General features: G+C 44.0%; 2 protein-coding genes across 2 annotated transcripts in view; one reads left to right on the forward strand and one right to left on the reverse strand.

Annotated features, from left to right (window-relative positions):
- pkib (protein kinase (cAMP-dependent, catalytic) inhibitor beta) overlaps positions 1-17,649 on the forward strand; it is a gene marked incomplete at its 3' end in the record, with an annotated part of 205,143 nt that overhangs the window by 115,428 nt on the left and 72,066 nt on the right. The gene's annotated exons all lie outside the window — the stretch shown is intronic.
- On the reverse strand, positions 6,181-7,855 carry LOC311228270 (tripartite motif-containing protein 16-like; the record flags this gene model as incomplete). Its single annotated transcript, XM_084314178.1, is given in 2 exon segments — positions 6,181-7,770; positions 7,772-7,855. Coding segments are annotated over 2 exon segments (1,674 nt in total).

Raw genomic sequence — 17,649 nt, forward strand, 5'->3', positions numbered from 1 at the left:
AAGCCAAGGTGGAGAATTTGTTTTGTGGAGCCAACTAACGTTAGAACCTCTAAAGTTTAACCGAGTTGGGCACATCTGTGGCTGAGAACAGCCACACAGTGCTCGCATTGGGAAAAAAATGGAGCTCATTCACCAATAGTGTCTTAAGTTTTCTCTTACGACAACCTCCTTGGAAGTTCGTAAGAGAAAGCCTACGGCAGTTACCCCCCGGATTCACCAACGCGTGGAGAGGTTGTCTTAACTTGCCAAATGATCGCAGCTGCGGACCCCTGCATGAAGTACGTCACTCATTCACAAACTGGGGAGCGCGTTCTCGTACACCCGATTTGCATACAGACACGCCCTCCAGCTCATTATAATGCGAGGGCTGTGTGCAAAACAAGGGTCAGCATTGCATGTGCTGATCCCTGTATTCAACAGGTAGCGCGGAAACGCTTTGCGACGGATCAAAATTAGATTAGATTCAAATGTATTGTCATCATACAGCACACTATAGCTATAGTGGAATAGACTGTATTAATACTCCATATTTATACCGTCTTGTTTCACGCTCCTGGCCACCTGCCTCAGCACACACACACATACACACACACACACACACACACACACACACACATGCACGCGTACTGTATAGTCTACGTGCGTAATGACTTGTTTTATTAGGAGATTGCAGATACTGTATGCGCTGCCCAGTGGTGCAGTGCTGGTATAACTCGGTATAACGGCGTTATACCTCGGTCACTGAGGCTGAAGTACGCGCAATCGCTTTTTACATGGCATTATCCAACCGGACTCCCGGAGAAGCATGCAGCTGCAGAGCCGCAGAGCCAGCGGCGCTCTCTGGGCCGCGCGCTGACGGCCGCGCTGTGAGGCAATAGTATCCAGCTGCAGGACGAGAGCAGCCAAAAAAAACTGTGCATGCGCGCGCATGCGCGCACGTGCACGCGCGTGGAGCGTTTGACCTACTGTCAATTTGGCACTGCACCACTGGCGCTGCCCTATAGTAGTCATACTGTAGTTCTACTACAGTACAGTACACGGCTTGACATGATGTGTACTGTACACAGCGCTGCCTTAGATTATCTGCAATCTCCTAATAAAACAAGTCATTAGAATAATATAAGCCTTCTGTTGCTGGAACGATTCATTGCACGTACAGTATAGTAAGCGTGCATGTGAGGCGGGTGGCCGCAAGTGCTTTCATCACCACCGCAGTCCTCTCCTGGCTGTTAGCGAACCTCTCCTGGCTGTCCAGCATCGCCTGGACCGTGTTGCCACAGGCACTGTGTGCACGGGCTGAGGGGCAGCGCTGGTGGACGGGGAGCAGCACTTCAGCCCGTGCACCCAGTGCCCGTGGCAACACGGTCCAGGCGATGCTGGACCGCCAGAAGAGGAGCACGGTTTTTTTTATCCACTTTTTCTCCTTATTTTCTATTTTTCTCCCATCCCAATTTCGCCTCGCCAATTCTCCCTTCAATTCTCCCCTCCCCTGTCTCGAACGTTGCTAGACTATGCCTCCCACTGGTCGGCTGCAGTGAGGACCAAGCCTTGCATCACGTGTCCCCTCCGGTACATGAGGAGGCAGCTTTCCGCATCTTTTCACCTGAACAGCGCGATCTCTCAGTGGCGAGGAGTAACGCGTGGGAGGCTCACGCTGCCCCCGATACTTCCTGATTCTGCTGTACAGGCGCACCAACCGACCTGTAAGAGTCGCTGTCCACAACGTCCAATCCCCACCCACCGGCTTTCCCACCCTCCAACACTGCCAATTGTGTTAGTATGACGACTGGCCAAGCCGGTAGCAACGCAGAGAGCTGGGCTCGATACCAGCATATCCTGCGTTAGTGGCGAGCGCCTTGCCCACTGCGCCACTCAGCCGCCCATGATTAGTTCTTGAGAGAAATTGTAAACTGTATCTAATAGTGACAATCAAGTAAGTCAAATTCATGTTTATTCATCCTACATCCGTGCAATTAATCGCTGTCGGACTTGGACAGCACATCTGTTGTCCGGGCAAGATGAGCAGTGGAATGTTTATCCACTGGCTCTTACAATGTATACAATAAGCAATGTCCAAAAATAAAACCAACAATAAATAATAACAATATTTATCTGATTTATTTAGTTATTTATTCACCATCATTTGCAGTGTTTGTGTAGTGCTATTATTTATTTTCGGACATCACGATGCGTCGTTGAGGCATGACTGTAAATGTAGAACGTAATTTTTTATCATACAAATATTGCCGTATTTATTATCATTATGATAGTCGACCACAGGAAAAAATTATGTTATAGCCATAAGTAATATATTTACATTGTTCATTGGCAAACGTCCAAAACAAACCGGGTGCTTCGTCCAAAGTGCACCCGGGAGTCGAACTAACAATGATCGTGGTCGTGGGTAACTTGTTTCAAATGACAATAAATACCCCTGTGATTATTATTGTACGGATCGGAATACGGGCGTGCTCGTGGGAGCATGCGCAAAGATATTACAGTGATATGCTGGTGCTCGACTGCGAGGGAGAGGGAGAGATAGTGAGAGAGAGAGAGGGACACACAGAGGCACGGAGCACTGTGTAAACGCTGCGTGTGTGTGAGAGAAGACGGGTCCCTCTCTCTCTCTCCATCTCTCTCCCTCTCTATCTCTCTATCTCTCTCGCTCGTCCGCTCCCTGCCCGCAGTCAAAACCCGTTTGAGGAAGTGTCGGGTTACACAATGCGCTCTCTGCCTCGCTCTGTTTGAGGAAATGAAGATATTCCACTCGCTCTGCTGTCGCTGTCAACCATAGAGGGGGCGTTAGTTATGCAAATCAGTACCCTATTCACGTCAGCAATACCGTCAAATCAGAACAGCTTAGTTGAGTGAGGGAAGATCTCGTGAACTCGAGACTAGACTGATGAGTCAATATGGTAATTAGAGACACAGACCCATTGATACTAACCCCTATTACTATAAAAGCATGCTAAACACAGAAAAAAGCCATTTATAATGCATGTCCCCTTTAAAATAATTTCTGAACGTTATTTTCATGATTATATCTCACGGGTCAAACAAACCTGAACGTTATTGCCATAACATAGAACGTAGTTTGTTTAATTACCTTTCTGTGAACTTCTAGAAAAGAAACGCGTCTCAATCTGATAAAAAATGGTGGAGCTATGGACATTATGAAAAAGTAACTGTACTTACAGTAGATTTCATTCACGGTCTTTACTGCCCTATAACCAGGCATGCGTTCTTCATGGGACGGGGTTGCACTACGTGCAAGCCCAGATAAGTACTCGCTATTTGCATATCAATAGCGCCGGTCGTCAGGTGTGTTAAATACATTCTCAGATACATTCACACCTAACTTGTTGTGAATGACATGTGTTTACATTCCATTCGTAGAGGCAATTAGGCACTGTCTTTAGTCTGTGCTCAAGCGAGGGGACATTAAATGCGCATTCGCGGGGGCGCGCGCACGCGCCGGGAGCGCGCGTGCACGTGGCGCCATTAGGTGCGTGCAATCCCAGTTGATTTCAATAACGCACCACTGCCTATAACGGGCGCCTGGTGGTACTAAATCCAGATTCATACTCTGCCATTGGAAAGATTGACACATTTTGGCACATTTTCCCCCAGGCAATTTATATAAGTAGTAAATAAAAGTGGGCCAAGCACGGACCCCTGTGGGACCCCATTACATACTGTTACATCAGAGGTCAGTCTGTCAAACTGGGTGGACCGAGTCCTGTCTTTAAGGTAGTTAGCAAACCAACCCACAGTATGTTGAGAGAAGCCAGTATTAACAAGCCTTTTGATTAAAATAGAGTGGTCCACAGTGTCAAATGCTTTGGACAAATCAATAAAAAGAGCCACACACAGTTTCTTGCTGTCTAATGCCTTTGACATGTAATTTACAACTTCCATTGCGGCAGTGACCATGCTGTGTTCTTTTGTAAACCCTGACTGATGTTTTGATATAATTGAATGGCTGTACAGGTAGTTTTCTACCTGTTCACTAACCAGAGATTAGGTCTGTAGTTATTCAACACTGTTGGGTCTCCACCTTTTAAAAGGGGTGAAACATAAGCCGCCTTCCAAATCATTGGGATTTCATTTGTAACCAAGGTCAGGTTAAAAAGATATGTTAAAGGTTGAGCTATAAAATCTGCTGCTAATTTTAAAAAGCCAGGTTCCACATGATTCTAGGGTTCAGCATCTTGAGGGCTTTGTGAACCTCAGCCACAGAATAAGATCCAAAGCTAAACCTGTGGTTCAGAGTAATTTCTACATTCAAGTCAAGTCAAGTCAAGTCAAGAGTTTTAATTGTCACGGCATACAGGTATACAATGAAATGCGGGTGGTCTTGCCCGCAACGATGTGCAATACAGTGGTACATATAATAGAATCAAAAGAAGGAAACAACATTGTGCAGTAACAGGTAGCAGGTAACATGGAGTGACATCTCGGTATCTGTACATAGTTATTTACAGAGCATGTGGGACATGCTAGTTAGCTTTGGTAGTGCAATACACTGTTCCTGTTATTCTAATTTAAAGTGTCCTTTCCTTTGGCCATAAGTGTGCGTGTGTGCGACATGAGTGTGTGCCCGCTCATGTTAAAGTGTTAATTTGCATATTCATTGCCAGTGGTTCTAGGGGGAGTGACAGAGTCGAACAGGAGCCCTGATTAAATAAAATGTGCATTAAAACTATTTAACATTTCAGACTTACAGATACATTTTCATAGTTTTTGACTATATATTTAGGTAGTTCAACTGAGTCATCATAAGCAGATCAGATTTAACAACCTTCCAGAATGTCGTGGGGTCATTTATGTTTTCTGCAGTTACAGAGAGATAATACTCAGCTTTGGTTTTTCTGAGAGCAGAGGTACATTTATTTCTAAGTTGTCTAAACAGAAGGCAGTCAGCAGCTGTCTCTGATGTTCTAGCTTCAGCCCAGGCCACGTTACGTTCACGCAGCAGGTTTGAGAGCTCCGCTGTGTACCAGGGATTATCCCTACCTTTCATTCAAAATGTACGAAAAGGGCAGTGTTTATTTACAATGTCAAATATCCACACAGATCCTTCTGGGTTTAGATGTCCACGTTTATTTAGTAAGAATAAAAGAACAAAAGACAAAATGCACAATATTCAATGAATGGTCATTCTTCCTAAGCCAGCTCCTATCTAGGTCTGTCTCCCTCAAAGTCTGCCACCAGAAGAACAACTCTCTCTCTCTCTCTCCTTGAGCTCTTTTGATAACGCAGATGGGTCTGTTTTGAAACAAAATAGTGGCATTTACGACTGACCCATGCCCCACATATCCTGGCTGTGGGTTCAACCGAAGACCTTGAAAATAGAGTGTCCCGTATGAAGTGTCCCGGCTGCCCAGAGATAAGAGGTGAGGGAAAAGGTTATAGGTAGGGATGTCCGATATTATCGGCCGATATCGGCATTAAAATGTGATATCGGAAAATATCGGTATCGGTTTTCAAATGTTTTACATTTCTATAACCTTTATTTACCAGGCAAGCAAGTAAGAACAAATTCTGATTTTATTTATTGTCAAAAGTATGCATAATGTTGTGTTAATTCCACAACAAGAGATATGTAATGTTAATTACCTGAAATTATTCAATTTGGGGGGGGGGGGGGGGACCCTGCATATATCGGTATCGGTTGATATCGGTTGATATCGGTATCGGAAATTAAGAGTTGGACAATATCGGTATCGGTAAAAAAGCCAATATCGAGCATCCCTAGTTATAGGCTGAATCAACCTCCCCATGGAGGTCCGGCCCCCACATTATTACCAACCCCCCCTTGGAACAGAGAGAGAAGAGACAGACCCAAATCCCACAGTAATGACCAAAATGACCAAAGGTGATCAAATACAAATAAAATGGTTGCATATTGTGGTCCAACCTACCCAGAGTATGAAAATACAGATTTTGACTTCCCCACATGCAAAGGAACAGAGTTATTGAAGATCAATATATGTGAATATGCGAATATCCAATCAAACAAACTTCACCCCGGTAGGCTAGAAACTGTGTCACTCAGAACAAAGATAGAGTGACTGTGTGAATGTAACGCCTAATTACCTCATATTTCACAACTCAGCATCTTCAAGATCAATTTAAATCCAAAACCCTGGGTAGAGGAGCTGTGAATGTCACTGATCTCTACTTCAGCTCACAAAACTCAGCCTCCCCAGAGTATGAGTAAAACCAAAGTCCAGGATAGAGAGGCTGAGTGAATGTGGTGTTGACTCTGTGCAGGAGGGTCATTGTGTCAGAGATGCTGTAGAAAGACAGAGTACCTGCCCTGTGATCCAGGTACACTCCTATTCTGGAGGACCGGGGGCCCGATACTGCTATGTTCTTGTTATTGTGTCTGAAGATGTAATCACTTGGACTGCACTTTAAAGCCCAGGATTTGGAATTGCATCCAAATTCACAGTTCTCCCTGATGCCTGTTCTACTAATGTCTTTGTAGGAGGCTGCTACAAAAACCCTTATACTAAACACCTCCCAGTAACAGCGTCCAGTCAGACCTTCTCTACCCAGAACCTGAAACAATTTAATAAATCTTTCTGGGTGATCAGGATATGACTGCTCTTGCTGCATCTGTGTTGCTTTTCTGTTCCCCTCAGACAAAGACAGATGTGTGTTTGTTGTGTTTGGGTCCAGTGTGATCTGAGAAGAATATTGTAAGAAGTCAGCTCTGTTCTTGGGCTCTGGTGGCAGTAAAACATTAATAACTGCATTCACTGTTGTTGAGATTCTGGGCCACTGCTCTTTCAGAACGTCCTCTAGTTGGTCTCTCAGCTTAGACACGACCTCAGTCACATCTGCAAAGTACAGGAGAGGAAGGACACTGATGCTGGGTAAGTCTGTAGACTCACTGGGACTGGAGAGGGGGGGGTAACTCTGTAGAAAGAGGATGTGGTCCTCTGTGTGTGAGAGCTGCTCCAACTCAGTGTCTCTCCTCCTCAGGTCCGCTATCTCCTGCTCCAGTGTCTTCTGCAGTTCTTCAGCCTGAGTCACTGTGGTCCTCTGTTGGGCTCTGATTACCTTCTTCAGCTCAGAGCGCCTCGTCTCCAAGGAGCGTATTAGCTCAGTAAAGATTCTCCCACTGTCCTCCACTGCTTTATCAGCAGAGCAATTGAGAGAATCAACAGTCTGTTGGGCCTCTTTGAGTTGTTTCTCTCTCTCCTGGACTCTCTGGTGGACTTTCTGCTGACTCATGCCAAGCTCTTTCTGTCTCTCCGTCCTTTCTGCTGCAGCTGAGACTGTATCATGACCTTTATGTTCATCCATGGAACACAAATAACAGATGCACTGCCGATCAGTACAACAGAAAATCTTCATAGTTTCATCATGACGAGAGCAGGTGTTCTCCTGAAGCCGTGTGGAGGCTTTGACCAGCTTGTGTTTCTTTAATGGAGCCACAGTATAATGAGGCTGGAGGTGAGTTTCACAGAAAGAGGTCAGACATACCAGGCAGGACTTGAGGGCTTTCTGCTTTCTCCCAGTGCATAAATCACAGGCCACATCTCCAGGTCCAGCATAACAGTGATCAGGAGGAGCATCTTGGAGTCCTGTCTTCATTAGTTGTTCTATCACTTCAGCCAGCATATTGCTTTTCTTCAGAACAGGCCTTGGATTAAAAGTCTCCCTGCACTGGGGACATGTGTAGATCCCCTTCTGATCATCTTGATCCCAGCAGTCTTTAATACAGCCCATACAGTAGCTGTGTCCACACTCCACAGGGAATAGTTACCGGATCCTTCAGTGGATCCAGACAGATAGAACAGCAGAACTGGTCCCGGTACAGATCAACTCCTTGCTGCGCCATTCTATTCTACAAAGACAACGACACTCTTACGTTTTGTTTTCTCAGGAAGAGTAAACTCTGATCGTGTGGGTGGGAGGTGCTTCCTGAATAGGTGTCCAGGGGAGGAGTCGCTTTAAAGAGGCAGTGTCTATTTGACTGTGATTCATAGATAGAAGATGTTTTTACATAGTTCAGGACTTTCTCTCGTCATCAACTACCTCTAATTTGTTTACTTTGTCAAGTAAAACCACTAAAACTCATATAGGCCGTGAGCCAGGGCCCCAAATTTGGGCCACGGTTACCATCTTGGGGGACTAACTTTCATAGTGATTTTTGGGAAGGTATACACCCCGGCTGCTAGAAAAGATGTGATAGCAATGCAGCAGTTGCCTCCAAGTTGCTATCACATATTTTATAACACTACCTACTATAGCATTGTATAGGTCTAACTGAGCTGAAAACATTGATAGGTCACATGGCATGAAGCCCATATGAATGTTGAATATGCATTGCATATTGATCAATATTAATTGTTTTTTATTACTATTGTTTTGGGGAGATGTATGTTTTTGTAACTCAAATCAAATCAAATCAAATTTATTTATAAGGCCCAACAACACACGTTAATGTCCCCATGGGCCGTACAGGTCTTCTTTAAACAAGTCAAGAAGAAAACATAACAATAAGTCAAGAACAGAACAAGGACACCATAAGGTCCAACAAATTTTAAATAAATGCAAATAAATGAAAGAAGGCAAGCACTCCCAGACATACCCCACGCGAAGGTAAGGAAAAACTCACTAAAACCTAACAATAGGTAAAAATGCTCCACAGGCAGTGTGGAGGAGAGAAACCTTAGAAGGGCCATTCAAGGGGGGATCTCCCTTCTTAGATGTCGGTGATAGTAGTGTTGCAGACGGACAGTTGGTAAGCATGCACTCAAGTGTGTAGTGAAACACAGATGAGTGCATGCAATAGCAACTGAACATTTTGAAAGATTAAAGATAGAGCTGATAGCGATAGCAACTGAACATTTTGAAAGATTGAAGATAGAGCTGATAGCGAATCTATTTGAGGCACAGAGGGTCGCGTCCTCCCCGTCTTAATCACGGGACATTCAACACTCCGGTCATTGCTCAGGGACAGCCGGAGACAGGGAGATAGGGGGCGGCGCAGAGAGGGTCGCGAACTCCCCGACATCATCGCGGGACGTCCGGCACTCCGGTCACCACTACGAGACCTCCTGAGACAGGGGGGCACGCAGAGGGGGTCGCAACCTCCCGGCCTTCATCACGGGACGTCAGACACTCCGGTCAGCACTCCAGGACGGCAACTCACAGGGGGACAGGGAGACGGGACATGCGTTAGACAGCTCATGTGATTGTAGTGGGCGGACATAGCAATAGATAGATAGATAGAAACTGTATTGTCATTTCAACACTGTTGATTGGGATTTGTCTTGGTGCTACGTACAGTACAGACAATGTTAAAAACATACAATATAAAAACACAAGAATACAATATAAAAACACAAGAGTACAATATAAAAACACAAGAATACATTATAAAAACACAAGAGTACAATCCCCACAATAAAGAGTTTTACACAAACAATTAAAAAGAAAAAATGCTACAGTACCTAAAATAAATGTTGGCTTGTGCTAGCCCTTGTTGTGCAAAGTGCCTGTACATTTGTACTCGAGTTCAGGTGATGGACAGCCTCGGGATATGTACTGTTTTTAAAACGGGATGTCCTGCACCTGAGACTTTGGAGTCTTCTGCCAGAGGGAAGGGGGTTAAAGAGGTCGTAAGCAGGGTGAGAAGGGTCCCTGATCACCTTTTCCCCTTTCCGCCGGATTTGTGTGGCATAAATGGAGGCCACAGAGGGGAGCTCACAGCCGATGATTTTTGACGCTGTGCGTACAGTTCGTTCTAAATGTCCCCTATCATGGACGGTGGTGTTTCCGTACCACACAGTCATTGAGAAGGTAAGGACACTCTCTACAGTGGCTCTATAAAAACTGAGATACAAGTGGTAAGCATATATGTGAATGGAGTAGATATATGAAGTAAGCATATTATGTGAATAGAATAGAAGTACTTAACCCAGCAATGAAACCACGTTGACTGTTAATCTGTTAACAGTCTGTTAATACTGTTAATCAGTTGACAGGACCACGGACAGACGACGGTAGATAACTGATCCAAGGCCTCGGTGGTGCATGTAGAGCAGTCTTGGCCAAGACCCCGAGGCATCCATCACCTTAGTCAGCGCTAGGAGACGGGCACTCAGAGAGATGGGGAAGGGAGGGGGGGGGGGAGAAGGGGGAGGGAGGGGGGGAAGGGGGGGGGGGAGGAGTTAGAGAGTTCCCATGTTTGTGGTGCTGCAAAAGAGAAGGCATGTAGTACCCTGTAGTGCCATGTTGTAGTGCCATGTAGTACCCTGTAGTACCCTGTAGTGCCATGTAGTACCATGTAGTACCCTGTAGTGCCATGTAGTACCCTGTAGTGCCATGTAGTACCATGTAGTACCCTGTAGTACCCTGTAGTACCCTGTAGTGCCATGTAGTGCCCTGTAGTGCCCTGTAGTACCATGTAGTACCATGTAGTACCCTGTAGTGCCATGTAGTGCCATGTAGTACCATGTAGTACCCTGTAGTGCCATGTAGTACCATGTAGTACCCTGTAGTGCCATGTAGTACCATGTAGTACCCTGTAGTACCATGTAGTACCCTGTACCCTAACTAAACTAGACAGATTAATCTAAAGGTCAGTCCCCGACCAGGTGAGATCAGGGTAGGTTGAAGGAGAGAGAGAAAAGATGAGTCTTAAGCAGGGATTTAAAAGCTTCGACAGAGCAGGCGCCCCTGATGACGGCAGGTCATTTGTTCCACAGGTAGGGAGCGCGGTAGAAAAAAAGGCTCTGTGGCCGGCGGATTTCTTTTTAACCCTAGGGATCGATAGAAGCCCCGCATTTTGTGAGCGCAGAGCACGAGCGGGCGAGTATCGGGAGATGAGATCGGATAGATAGAGCGGTGCAAGCCCATTTAAAATTTTGTAGATGAGGAGTAGCACTTTAAAGTCAGATCGGGCTTGGATAGGAAGCCAGTGTAGGGCGGACAAAACTGGTGTGATGTGATCAAATTTTCTAGTTCTAGTTAGTATCCGTGCAGCCGCATTTTGCACGAGTTGAAGATTTTTGATGCTTGAATTAGGTAGGCCTGAAAAAAGTGCCTTACAGTAGTCCAGACGTGATGAGACAAAAGCATGAATCAGGGTTTCAGCATCAGCCAGAGTTAAAATGGGGCGAATTTTTGCGATATTACGAAGATGGAAGAATGCAATTTTGGTGACATTTTTTATATGTGCATTAAATGAGAGGGAGGAATACAAAATTACTCAGAGGTTTTTTATGGTGGAGCTCTGGGATACATGACAGGTATCAAAGTTGAGGGAGATGTCCTGAAACAGGCCTCTGTGGTTTGGGGGGCCAACAATTAACATCTCAGTTTTATCTGCATTAAGGAGTAGAAAGTTTTGCGACATCCATTTTTTGACGGCAAGCAAGCAGGCCTTAAGGTTTTGTAATTGGGAGGAATCATTTGGCTTAATAGGTATATATAATTGGGTGTCATCAGCGTAAATATGAAAATGTATGCCAAATTTGCGCATGATATCGCCGATGGCATATCATGGTAACATGGCTGTATTAAAAGAAATTGTGTTTTGGAGTACAATTACCAGTAAACAGTCAACATGCACCGCCATACCAGGCCATGTCATCTTCACGGAGCTAAGCGAGGGCTACACCTCGCTAATTTAAGATTTTATCAAGAGAATAAGGCAGACACTTTCATACTGTTGACGGAAAGAGGAAGCGTAAAGGAAAAGCGGATGTTTTCTTCTAAAGATGTATCCGGCTGACTCATTCCGTTGGTTCACGCCTTAAAAAACGGTCAGTCTTGTGTCTGTTAACCAGTTACACAACATTTCTGAGTGAGCCCACAGGTGTGACGCTTACCGACTCACAGGTGTTGCATAGAAATGATGTCACGTGAAGCCAAGCCCTTTGCTGAGAACCATGGTGACTCTTGCGCAAGATATGTGCACAGCCAGCCAAATAGTTTATGATGTGTCTAAACTCGACTGGTATAAACACACGCCATGCAATTAAAAGAAAGAAAGATACAACTTGTTACAGGACAGACACTAGTAACTAATAGCCACACCTCCTCCTTGTGTATTGACGCGATCAGTGCGGAAAATATTGTAGCCATTTATGCTAATATATTTGTCCTGAACCTGTCCTGAACGCCTGTAGCCTTTCTCCAATGCGTTCGTGTTTCCGCGTCTCTGATTGGCCAGGTCATGTGACATGTACGCCCAATCGTGGGACCGCAAGTTTCTACACTGGTTAAGCTTAGGCGCTCTTTCGAAGTTGGTTAAAGGTGTCATGCAGTGCTATTCCTAGCACTATTTGGGCAACTTTACACACTTCCTGTGAGTCTATGTAACACATGTGTAATTTTTATTCCAAAAATAATCATTGTTTTATATTTCTAATCTTGTACTCAAAACCAGCATTTTTCAGCCTCATGAAATCAGGCTATTATTGGCTTGGCTCCACCCACACTTTGAGTGACAGCCACCCACCAAATAGCTCCGCCCATCTCCCCGTCATTCCATCCAGGTAGAGGTCTGAGGTCTTAGGTTTCAGGTTTTTATTTCGACACGCAAAAACATATACCGATTTTACTAACTAATACAACATGGATGTACATTATGTTTGGGATCCAGAGAGCGACCCACAGTTTGATCCCGAAGAAGAAGAAGAAGGCGATTTGCTACAGCGAGGCTTACATTACATCGTTTCCGATTGGTAAGTTGATTAATTGCACTATTAGTTACTTACTGTTATATAATAGTTGTGTACTTCTGTCGCGCGCGGCCCGTCGAAAACACACACTCACTAACGTTAGATTGTACTGACACTAACCCCCAAACAACAGCGATCGAGGCTTACGTTACATCGTTTCCGATTGGTAAGTTGATTAATTGCACTATTAGTTACTTACTGTTATATAATAGTTGTGTACTTCTGTCGCGCGCGGCCCGTCGAAAACACACACTCACTAACGTTAGATTGTACTGACACTAACCCCCAAACAACAGCGATCGAGGCTTACGTTACATCGTTTCCGATTGGTAAGTTGATTAATTGCACTATTAGTTACTTACTGTTATATAATAGTTGTGTACTTCTGTCGCGCGCGGCCCGTCGAAAACACACACTCACTAACGTTAGATTGTACTGACTGACACTAACTGTACTTGACGATTGAAATTGGGGGACCCTGATGTAAACAAGACGAAAGTCTTTCTCTGGCCTCCATCATAACAGTTGTTGGTATTGAGCAATACTGTAGCAATAGAAATATAGTATGTCATAAATATAGAGATGTAGCAGTACTGTCTATCTATATGTTACCATGACGATTGAAATTGGGGGACCCTGATGTAAACAAGACGAAAGTCTTTCTCTGGCCTCCATCATAACAGTTGTTGGTATTGAGCAATACTGTAGCAATAGAAATATAGTATGTCATAAATATAGAGATGTAGCAGTACTGTCTATCTATATGTTACCATGACGATTGAAATTGGGGGACCCTGATGTAAACAAGACGAAAGTCTTTCTCTGGCCTCCATCATAACAGTTGTTGGTATTGAGCAATACTGTAGCAATAGAAATATAGTATGTCATAAATATAGAGATGTAGCAGTACTGTCTATCTATATGTTACCATGACGATTGAAATTGGGGGACCCTGATGTAAACAAGACGAAAGTCTTTCTCTGGCCTCCATCATAACAGTTGTTGGTATTGAGCAATACTGTAGCAATAGAAATATAGTATGTCATAAATATAGAGATGTAGCAGTACTGTCTATCTATATGTTACCATGACGATTGAAATTGGGGGACCCTGATGTAAACAAGACGAAAGTCTTTCTCTGGCCTCCATTGATTGATAATTTCATTCACCCTCAAATCTACTAGGTGCACGTGCGGAAATTGTGAACGGATGCCAACAGAGACTGAGAATGTATGCTGCATGGAAGTTCCACAGGTAAAGTAGTAACACAAACTTGCATCTTGGTAGCACTGAAAACCATGCATATGGCTAACGATTTAATTTTCTATATATATAGGTCAGACGTCGAATTAACCAGGAACCAACTGGACTACTGTGCATGGTTGATCATCCGGGATTGGATCCAGTGTGCTTCAACCCCTATACCATCCAAATGGCAACTAATATCTACAAGGCAGATTTTGGCCGGATACCAGAAAGCGGAATCAATAAGTAAATAATATTTATTACAGATTTATATATTTTTTTACAGGTGTTTCTCCATCTTGCATCTCTCAGACTATACTAATCTTTCTTGCAAACACAATCTAATCCTTATTGCACATCACATATAATCAATGCTTGCTACTGTCCAATGACATGACATGACAAATGGTTATTTCCCAGCTTTTTTTTTTATTTTATTTGTGCATAAATATAATACTTGATTTTCTTCAGCCGTTTCAGATATATCGCGTACAGATGCTTTGTCGCGTGGTGCTTCGGCTACTTAGGCCGCAGAGTGAGAGTAGTAATCCCATCCTGTGTCGTGGTTCGAATCCGCACAGAATTTCCGGATGTTGATGGTGTCTATACTGGCTTCAGACCGGTACAGGATTGAATCGTGACACATAGCCGGCAACCGCTTCTTCCATGGAAGGCCTGTCGAACTGTGCGCACAAAGGTTCTGGGATGGCAATCGCCTCTACCACCTGGATATATTGTTGGGGGTCACGAAGGACGAAGTCAAAGAGTAGCGCCATCAGCTGGTTGACATAGTCTGTAAATGAGAAATTGTTATTTGTTTTGTCATGTTAAAAAGGTTATTATTTATTCAATTTATTGTATTCCACTGTAAGTGGAAATATTTTTCTATTTATATAGGTCATGTGTGTGCAATAATAAATGTTGATATTTTTACTTACTGAATGTCGCTGGGATTTTCCTTGGTTTTATTGTGTGTCCACCTTTTTTGGCCTTTGGAAAACTCATCTTGTACGCCGGCTCTCCAGAAGCGTTTATGGCTTGCTGGCGATTTGAGTTTTCATTGAAATGCATGGCAGCTAGGTATAGTCTGAAAGGAAAATTTCAATAAGCACAAGCAATATATTTGTATTTGATCTGAGGTTATCTAATGCAACATAATGAGTTATTTGACAAATCAGGAGTCCATAATTAGTCATTTGTACACAATATAAAATACCTGCAAAGCATTCCTATGTACGAAAAAACCACGTTTTTTGGGGCAAAACGTAAAATCACACTGTGATAGGACTCCAATGAAGACGTTTGATGGTGTGGACTCAATTTGGCGACATCTTTGATGATCCTTGTGTTTAGCAAAACCTTCTCGAGCTGGTGGGCCGGTTTTGAGTCTAAAGTAAAAAAAATTGCATTCAGATATTTCATTAGAGTATATTACAGTAGATTAGAATTATTCAAGCAAGTATACATTTGTAAATCACACCAATCTAGAATGAGGACATAAATAAATATGTTGAGTATATATTCATGATGAAAGACAGACAGACATACCAGGTTTAACCCACTTGCTACTATCTCTTGATACACGGTCAGCATGAAGACAACGCGGATAGAGTGGTTCTTCGTCGTGTTCATGTACATTCATCATGTGATTGAGACATGATTTCCACCTAGCAACCCTCTCATCGGCAGACTTCGACGTGGCAGCTGTCCAGTAGAGGTGGTTAGAAATGTGCAGGCGCCACTTTTTTATGACCTTGCAGTCTTTCGCCTGTGCAATTTTGTCAAGCTTCTTAGACAGACCTTGAATTACATAACATAACATAACATTACATAACAGTCGTATGACATACATGACATACAGATAGACAGTACTGCTACATCTACATTTTTTGACATACCAGATTTGCAATTACAGTACTGGTTGGGTGGGTGGGGGGGGGGGGGGGGTGGTAGGAGGGGTGGAATTGCTCCCTCCCGATGAGCTGGTTTGCACCTTGCATGGCTGCCTCTGCCGTGAATGTGTGAGTGAATGGGTGGGTGAAAAAAGTGAGGAACAAATTGTAAAGCGCTTTGGATAAAAGCGTTATATAAATGCACCATTTACCATTTACAAACTTGATTGACTGGTTGGAGTACTGCTACATCTATACATTTTTTGACATACCAGATTTGCAATTACAGTACTGGTTGGGTGGGTGGGGGGGGGGGGGGGGGTTGGTAGGAGGGGTGGAATTGAATGTGGGATGCCTTTCGACATACCTTTGGCCACGTGCCACACATCGTAGAAGTGTTTGATGTCGTGATCTCTCAGGTACTTTTGGATCTGCGGGTGACGGTCTGTGACAATACAGTCCAAGGTCACGGATTTGGCGTCCAGAAGAGCGAGGCTTCTCCTCAAGCCCTCCAGTTCCATATGGTAGCTGCCTCCCACCTCATTGCTCTGGAACAAGGAAGGGAAGATCAATGAAATAGCCTTTTCAAAATTCCACAATTAACATTTCCTAACCCCCGCTCACACACACAGCCAGCCAGACCACTTCACACCCCGCTCACACACACAGCCAGCCAGACCACTTCACACCTACAGCGATTCAAGATTCAAGACCGAGAGCTTTGTGTTCGTTTGAGCACAATGAAGGGTGCAGTGTCTCTTCAGACTTGTTAATTACCTGAATTAGTTGGACGTCTATGACATGATTGGTGGCGAGTTCCATCACAGAGTAACTTCCGTACTTAGCACTGTGGCCTGTTGAAAATAATAATAACAATTTCAATCAATGTAGTGCAATATTAAAAATGTATTCATAAAGTAGGAATTTGTCATTGGGGAGCTTTTTCTAACCTGGACTATCGGCTCGCATGTCACCGCCGATTATCACGCTTTCTTTCTCGCTTAATCTGGCGAGGGTAACGTCTTGGTCCTTGGTCCACAAACTTAGAACAGCAGGTTCCAAGAACTTCTTGGCGTGTTCCCGAAACGCTCTGTACTTTATTGTGGAGACGTGTAACGCATTTAGGACCTAAAAGAATAAATGAATAACGCTTTGTTAATATGCACGTGTGAATCACAAACAAAAACATAATGTATATCTGACTTGTCAATCAAATCAATCAAATCAAATACCTTCTCCATTTGGGTGAAAGATGAGCCAGTGAAAAATACTGCTGCAGAAAGCTGAATATTTCCAGCTGGTGTGATGCCGATGAGAGGCTGACTCGCCCATTTACGGCTGTATTTACAACCGGGGCAAACTTGGGAGACAGCCAAGAAGGTCCCTCGCGTAGTTTTGGTGATATGACATTGAGCATTGCACACCGGACACTGTTGAAATAATTCCAGTAGACTGTCTTCGTAAACGATGTATTTCTGGACCTCATAGATTGGTTTTGACGGTTCCCTGCTCGAGAAAAACACAAATAAATAACACGGCACAACTATATAGCTTTTGTATTTTTACGGGCCATGGAGATGTTTGTAACAACTAACTTACGCTAGAATCGAGGGCTCGCTAATCAAAGAGTCAATGTTGAAAGTGGAATCCTGCGGCGGCTCTGGAACATCGATCGAGCTGTCGGTCACTCCATCGTCATCGTCATCAGACTCCAGTCGTGGTCTTTTACTGGGTCTAAACCCCTTCACAGGTGTTGACGTGGATGGTCCCTGTTGATTAGACCAGTATCCAGTATTTTGTGT

This window comes from Notolepis coatsorum, assembly GCF_963971535.1.
Source record: "Notolepis coatsorum genome assembly, chromosome: 5".
NCBI classification, from domain to species: Eukaryota; Metazoa; Chordata; class Actinopteri; order Aulopiformes; family Paralepididae; genus Notolepis; species Notolepis coatsorum.